We start from the raw sequence: 7,491 nt of genomic DNA on the forward strand, positions 1-7,491 counted from the left end.
CAGTAGAGCAATATCTCCTATACGATTGGCTTAAACGCAATGTCACTCCTGAATAACGTCACGTATGCAAAGTATTAGTGATTCCTATTGGGTAATCAGATTCACCTCGTCGGTTGTGATGTTTAGATTACAGTATGAAGCTTGTGATTGGTCAAAGTGGCTGTCCATCTACTGACTTCATAATAGAACTGAACGGAGCAGGGGTGGGGCAAGTGTAAGTGGGTTAGAGCCGTCAAAAACGGAGAGCGTATTCCTCCGCCATTCAACAAAGGAGAATAAATAGGGCTTCGTTTTATTTTTGCTTTTATGAAGCAGTTTCTGTACCAGTGGTGTCCTGTTTTTCCATTCCAACAGTCTACATTCATAGTGTTAATATCCATAGAAAACAGATTTTGTTTTGTTAAATGCTGCCTAACCATACATTTGCACCAGTGGCAATGATGCCAAATGTTTATTCAGTTAATAATACCAGTTATCCAAGACTTCACTTATTATTATTATTATAAACGTTATTCCAAATTCATTTAAATACAATAAAACTGTCAATTTCTATCTGACTGTTATGATGTTGGCTTGCCAAATTGTATTTGGGGTGTTGCAATCCTTCACATTTGAGACTTTTTCTAATTCATAATAATTCCTTTTCAAATTATACATCTAACTAAATATAAATATATATAAATATCCCACATTTTACCTACAGCTACAAAAAAAAATAAATCCAAATGTTTATAAACATACCACGTCGCTCCTGAATTCTCCAATCTGATTGGTCAAAAGTCGTTGATTAATGTTCTATTACAGCAGTTCTGATGATAGTTCTTGCTGTAATTTAAATAATAAATTTATATTAATGCATATGTTCTAGTATGTTATTGTTTCTATAGTTGTATGGTGTACATTCCACCTAATCCAAGGATAAGAAACGGATACAAGTGTTGTTATTTAACTAAGAAAAATGTGTATAGGTATTTGTTTTGTGAAGGTTTCTGTTAGCAGATGTCCCAGGCTTCAGTGCTTCATAACAGTCAGAGGTAAAATCTTCCAAGTCTTAGGAATGGAGAACTTTGCTCTTTCCAGTTTCTCAGTAACAGGACAAGCTGCATTTTTCTGTCTTATTAACTTCGATAGACAGAATTCTGTGTGAATATGCTGTACATGGCAACCCTGCCACAGGTTGTCAGGAGCAGCTCAGCAAACAAAGTGCCTGGAGACTTCCACAACAAACTTTCTCTTCTTCTTTTAATTCCCTTTCCCCCACATCATGGATTCATTAATTTGTACAAAGTGTAATATGACTTTCAGATCCATGCATTTTCTGGTGAAACATAAGGAGAAGTTTTGTATTGGAGCGGTTTCTCAATCAGAGGTACAACTCTGTTATAACTAGGATATTTTAGGCATAGTTTCTGTGTATGTTTGTGTTAGATATTTCGCATTGTGTTCAGTTTTATATAAAGGAAAGACAAAGACATACACCATCATCTGTCAGCATTTCAATGTTCAATAATATACTACAACAGACACAATTTTAGATTTTTTTAACAATTAGGTTCCAGTGTTGCTGTGATCATGATTGGAAAATGTCTATACAGAGTCAGAAGATAAGAGAAAAGATCAGGAGGCATCAGCAGCACCGGAGTTTGCCCAAGACTCAGGCGGTTAAGAGCATGCAGACATCTCAGCATGAGCCTAATCCTAATCCTTACAACAAGCCAGTGAGAATTATACATAAAAAAATCCCACAAATAAATCCCACAAATGTTCCACAACCTCTGATTTTTAATTGTGTTTTCTTATGTTTCAGTGTAATTTAAGTCAAATTAGTATGTGTAAATCACTATGCATATTTGAACAGACAGATCACTCAGACAGATCAGAAGATCATTACACTCAAGACCTGGCTGAAGTTCACGAGTGCAATGCAGTGCTATCTGATGGGCGCAAACAACTGGACATGCAAAGACAAGGTATTACAGTTCTCCTTACTGATAAATATCTTTTAAAAAGGAAGAGGGAAAAAACAAATTGTACAAAGTGCTGCTAAAAATCAGTCCTGGCAAAGGGCAAAGTGTGTGTTTATTCCCAATAATAAGCTCTACATTTTTAAAGCCTCATAAAAGCATGTTTATTGGGTGTAGCAGAGAATGTGCCAACACAGAAAGCTGTCTTTTATTTCAAAGCACCAACATTTATTTCAACATTGATTGCAGAGATTGATTACAAGCTGCAAGAGTTGGCTGCTCAAAATGGGAAAGTTGCTGAACTTGAGAGAATGCTGTTAGAGCTGAAAGAACACGAGCAGAGAAACACAGTGTTACTGGAGACTCTAATGGATCATCTACAGCAGAATGGGTTAGTTCCCTCAAATGATCAGGGTTTGAAACTCATTCTGACTTAAAGAAGTAGTTTGTAGCATTTAGAGCCAACCCCTACCTACAAGATGAACTACAATTGCAATAAAAACTTTGATAAGCTTTCTCCTTCCCCTCAAACTGATCCCAAACCCTCTGTTTAAGCTATGTATGGCTTTTGAGTTCCCTTATAGGGAGCAGTGGCAACGCTGAACAGAATTTCATTGCAAAATAAATAATAAAGATTAATATGTTCAGGGAAGATTTTTCCTTTAAGTATTTCCAGAACACTTATGTTGCAGATTTTCTTCTATATTGTATAGGTAAAACAGGATCATCAATAACAAACCTACATATTATCTCATAGGCAGGACAGTCATCAGAGCAATGACACAAACCAGCATGTAGCTAATACTGAGGAGAGAGTAATAGAAAAATACATACCTGTTTATGGCTGTGGAGTGCTTTCTGCAGAAATCAGGTAATTGAAGATTCGCCCACAGGGACGTGACTCACATTATTGTGGAACTGAGTCATGAAGCAAACTGGAACTTTATCTAATGTATCCATCCATATAATGTGATAATCCATTCCACAGTACCCTTCGCATCTCCTATCTCCAGAGTGGAGGAAAGGATCCTCAAATCCTGGCTCACCTGCAGCGTTTGTTAGACGCAGCCATCAAATTAGAAACACAGGCTAGGAAAACGCCTCTGCCCAAGACCAAACGTGAGAGCAAATACTCCTGCATGCTTATAATATTGCTATTATGCTACCATGTCACTTAAGATAATAGATATTTGTGCTGTTATGCAGGTCAAAGGGACAATAGAAAATATTTGAGCAGAGAACTTGTGTCCACAGAGCGTGAAAACCAGCGCTTGGAAGAGGAAATCATGAAACTGGAGTTAAGAAAGAGAACATCCAGAACAACTCCAAACTGTAATATCCATCTTAGAAGCAGGCAATATGACAAAAATATCACATCACGATAATTGAAGACTTTGATACAAAACACAATATGTATAATGAAATTTATATTTGCTAAGAGATTTCAGTGATACTTATTTGAAATGATGTACATTAGATTCGGTACAAAATTTAAGCTGTCCAATGACAGTTTGTACTTGTTATAAAAATACAGTATAGAAATTACAAATATACAATATCAATACCTGATATGTCAGAAAAGTTTATTGTGGTATAATTTATCACAGTATTGATATCATCATATTGCCCAGCCCTAATTTGATTCTTTAAAATGATGTTCAAAAATTCAGTATATATAAAATATTTAGTTTCAACCTTGTTTTGTTTAGTTCAACCTGCTGAGCAAGAGATGAGAGCTGCAAAGATGGACATTGATCTGTTAAAACATGAGATTGAGATAAATCGTCTGAGAAAGCAAATTATGAGCAGAAAAATGGCACCCTCCATAATGACCTTTCCCCCTCTGGTAAAAGTTAATTATAATAAATAAACACACATGATTTATGTATGTACAGCATTTAATTGCATGCAGTTTTACTCTTATTTCTGTCACATTTTACCTCCATCTTCATAGGAGGAACCCAGATCTCCACCTTTAACCAAACACCTCATGAAAGATTCAGATGGCTTGTGTCCTAGTCCCTATGATCCAATGTTAGTCTACTGTTAATCAAATATTAGCATATCTTAGTATTGGAGCAAAGGAATGTATTTCAATTTTGGCTTTTCTGTGCTCCTGTTGCAGGACAGGTTTTGTGGTGTTTTATGATTTCCTCTTGGGCTTGTGCCCATCATACAGAGTTTGTCGGCTGATGGTGGGGATATACAATGGGGACATATGTTTGGGAAGCCCCTCCATATTACCCCCAGTTTACTGTGATCCTGTAAGCTCTCCTCAGCACAGTGTAGAACAAAAGGCAATCCTCGCCAGCAAGCAAGCAGTACCAGAGTAAGTACATGGTTCATTTCTTGTATGCAGTGCCTTTCGGACTTAAAAACTTCTCGTCTCTGTTATTCCACTAGGGGCACAATTGAGTAATAAACTCAAGGACATAAACATAAGCTATTGACAAAATGTGCTAATGGTAACTCTTCATTAGAGTTCATAAGGCCAATTAAGTCCATTACAGTTTCAGGTTGTAACACTACAAATTGTGGAAAAGTTCAAAGGGGGTGAACACTGTAGTTCATGGTGGATTTTGAAGTATGTTTTGGATCATTGCCCTGTTGTAGGAGCCAGTCTCTTTTCAGCCTCAGTTTCTTGACTGATTGTGTCATATTTGCTTCCAGAATCTGCTGATCTTTGAAAGATTCCATTCTTCCATCTATCTGTGCAATGTTTCCCGTGCCACTGGCTGCCACACAACCCCAAAGCATAATAGATCCATGCTTAACAGTTGATAAGGTGTTCTTTTCATAAAATGCTACTACATTTTTCTCCAAACATACCTTTGGTGATTGTGGGCAAAGAGTTGCATTTTTAATTAATCAGTCAACATCACTTTTGTGTTGTGGTCGAATGTAAGGTTTCCTTCTGATGACTCTTCCATGCATATCATGTTCATGCAAGCAACACTGTACAGCAGAACGGTTCACCACTACTTCTGTGTCAGCTAAACCTCCTTCCTTGGTGTCAATGGGGGGTTTACATTGCCTTTCTGGACAGCATACAAGCAGTTTTTTTGGTCTCCCAGATCTTTGACTTTAACCCTTAACTGTCATTTCCTAATGACATTTCAGACAATGAAAAGTGCAACCTAGAAGCACATTGACGTCTTTTTATAACCTTCCTCTGCTTTGTAGGCATCAATTAGTTCCATTTTTAGATCTTCAGTCAGCTGCTTAGAGGAGCCCATGGATGTTGAGTGTTAGCACAAGGTTTGAAACTCAGCGAATTTATTATGCTCTTGAATTGTGACAATTCAAGTGTAATGACAATTCCTGACCAGCCTAAGTCAACCACTAACTAGGAATGACCCACATACACTACAGTACTGTGTGACAAAAGTCTTGACAATCAAGTCAAACAGCATGGTTAACTTGTCTTTCCTTGAACAGGGTCCAGCCTGCTTCATCGATCTCTCTAGTGATGCAGGTGCAGGCGTCAGGAGGTTATGATGTCTATGGATATGAGGTGACACACTTAGCACCACGAGGCTGGCTGAAGCTCCACATCTTCGACCATCAAAATCGTGTGATTAGTGGGAGATGGAAAGTACCCGTCCGTCTACTTCCAGCCAAACCGTCAATGACGACGGCAGAAGTCAATGCTGTTCCACAGGTTTATTCAGCCAAAAATACTCTGTGTTCTAGTTATTTAGTTATTAGCTCAAATAAAGAATGCACTGATGACACAATCACCTGATATATCATTCTTGGCACATGGGCCATAAACTGTTCAAGGAATAACATAATTTCAACCAAATCTTGATATGGGCATATGGGCAATGAATTTGGGCTATGTAGTTTTATGTACTATGTAGTATATTTTAAATGCTTATTAATAGAATATAATAACTGCCTTTCTATTATAAGTTAGGCTTTTATAGCAGATGAGTTTACAGGTAATGACACATACACTAAAGATTTGGTGGATGGAAACAGGGATAGTATTCTAGCATAAATTCTTTTATTATGTTCACGTTATTATATTTCTTAGACACAATTCAAGGGTAAAAGACCCTTTCTCATGATTGTACTTATTTTCACTGTAGTTGGACAATGCGGAACTGTACCTGAGAATCGTTAACACAAGAGATGCTGAAGTTCAGAGCTCTGTTCCAATTAGCATCAACAATGCTGGGATCTACCAATACCCCCCTGTGGTATGTGTCTCACCCCTCAGTGATTGCATATTGCATAGTTTCTCTAAAATGCATACAATATTACTTTAGTTTAGCTAAGTTGTCTGGCTCTGTGACACTAAAGTACATTTTAACATATTCTGATGTGTATGGGGCATCAGGGTGGTACAGCAGGTAGTGTTGCTGCTGTACAGCTCCAGTTTGAATCCTGAGCTCGGGCTATAGTTAATGTGGATTTTCACGTGTGGTGGCCTACAGTGGACTGACGTCTCATCCAGGGTGTATTCGTAATCCATGTGTTCCCGTGATAGGCTCTGGATCCAACACAAGCCTGACAAGGATAAAGCACTTAATTTAGATGGATGGACAAATGAAAGAATGAATGAAATAATTAATTAATGATGCATTTATGTTCACAGCAATGTTTCCAAAAAAAACCTCTAATCGCATTGTGTCCTTTTGTATTGTTCAAACTGTCCTCCAGGGGGCAGAGTTATCCCACTATGGTAGCCCAGTAATCAAAACCTCCATCAGTTTTCCAGAAATTAAAGAGTAATGCTTGAAAATATTACAAATCCATCTACTGTGCTAGCCCATTGTGAGCCATAGTATTCATAGGGGATTTCATTACATCCTTTAAAAACAATTATCATAAGTGAAAATTATTATTGGTAAAGACAGAGCACATCCAGACTACAGCTTCTATGATGCTCTAAAGCTTAGTACTAAACTGAACCAATGGTTTGCTCTAAATTCATAGTGTACTTCTAATTTTGTGCTTCCTCCTTTAGCAAACTCCTAGACACTTTTTGGGCATGCAGAAGTCTCATGAAGCCATCCGATCTCCAGCTGTTCATAGTGCTCGGGTCCATACATCAGCCTTCAGTCAGCGCCTTGTAAACACTGCTTCTTAACCTGAAGTGACATAAAATGAGGTTTTGTCAGAGGAGAAAAAGAGACATTTGACCATTCACCATTCTAATAAAAGTACCCCATTGTGTGTATAATTGATTTTATAAAACAAGGCAAAGCTTATGTGCTATTAAATATGGTTGGTATGGCAGAGAACAGTGAAGATCAAGTTTGTGTTACTGTGTTATTGTATTCAACAAAATATCTCTTTTAGAAATTAAAATATTTATATCTCTATCTGTCTACTGTCCTACCTGCTCCCTCTGATTGACCAGGAGAGATACTGCTTCATAAGTAACCAAAATGGACTTTTGTGAGCCGATAAATAAGACACTTACCTACATTTCACCTACCTGTCTAATAAATGCGGCACTTTCACATCAATATGCAACTTAAATATAATGCATAATGCAAATATGAAAATTATTATA

The 7,491-nt window shown here is 37.4% G+C and overlaps 1 protein-coding gene across 4 annotated transcripts; it reads left to right on the forward strand.

Moving 5' to 3' along the window:
• Window positions 1–1,078: 1,078 nt before the first annotated feature.
• LOC113543970 (coiled-coil domain-containing protein 17) lies at window positions 1,079–7,252 on the forward strand. 4 transcript variants are annotated; one of them, XM_026942527.3, is made up of 13 exons: window positions 1,079–1,369; window positions 1,596–1,718; window positions 1,859–1,970; window positions 2,214–2,355; window positions 2,722–2,835; window positions 2,953–3,083; window positions 3,171–3,296; window positions 3,674–3,810; window positions 3,919–3,998; window positions 4,090–4,293; window positions 5,403–5,625; window positions 6,059–6,169; window positions 6,940–7,252. In XM_026942527.3, exons 1-13 carry the CDS (start codon window positions 1,265–1,267, stop codon window positions 7,060–7,062), a joined length of 1,731 nt encoding a protein of 576 aa, XP_026798328.3. In that variant the 5' UTR covers window positions 1,079–1,264; the 3' UTR covers window positions 7,063–7,252. The 4 variants fall into 4 exon arrangements, with proteins under 4 accessions (XP_026798328.3, XP_026798329.3, XP_026798331.3 ...); XM_026942528.3 differs by having other exon boundaries at window positions 3,219–3,296; XM_026942529.3 differs by having other exon boundaries at window positions 1,264–1,369; window positions 1,553–1,718.
• Window positions 7,253–7,491: the final 239 nt, after the last annotated feature.

The sequence above is a fragment of the Pangasianodon hypophthalmus genome, chromosome 17 (assembly GCF_027358585.1).
Source record: "Pangasianodon hypophthalmus isolate fPanHyp1 chromosome 17, fPanHyp1.pri, whole genome shotgun sequence".
Taxonomy (NCBI): domain Eukaryota; kingdom Metazoa; phylum Chordata; class Actinopteri; order Siluriformes; family Pangasiidae; genus Pangasianodon; species Pangasianodon hypophthalmus.

Bases quoted from the DNA above. Each gene is read 5' to 3' on its own strand.
- LOC113543970 (XM_026942527.3), top strand. From the start codon at position 1,265: ATGGATTCATTAATTTGTACAAAGTGTAATATGACTTTCAGATCCATG. The intron at 2,356-2,721 runs GTTAGTTCCCTC...ATTATCTCATAG, and splicing joins GATCATCTACAGCAGAATGG to GCAGGACAGTCATCAGAGCA. The intron at 3,084-3,170 runs GTGAGAGCAAAT...GCTGTTATGCAG, and splicing joins GCCTCTGCCCAAGACCAAAC to GTCAAAGGGACAATAGAAAA.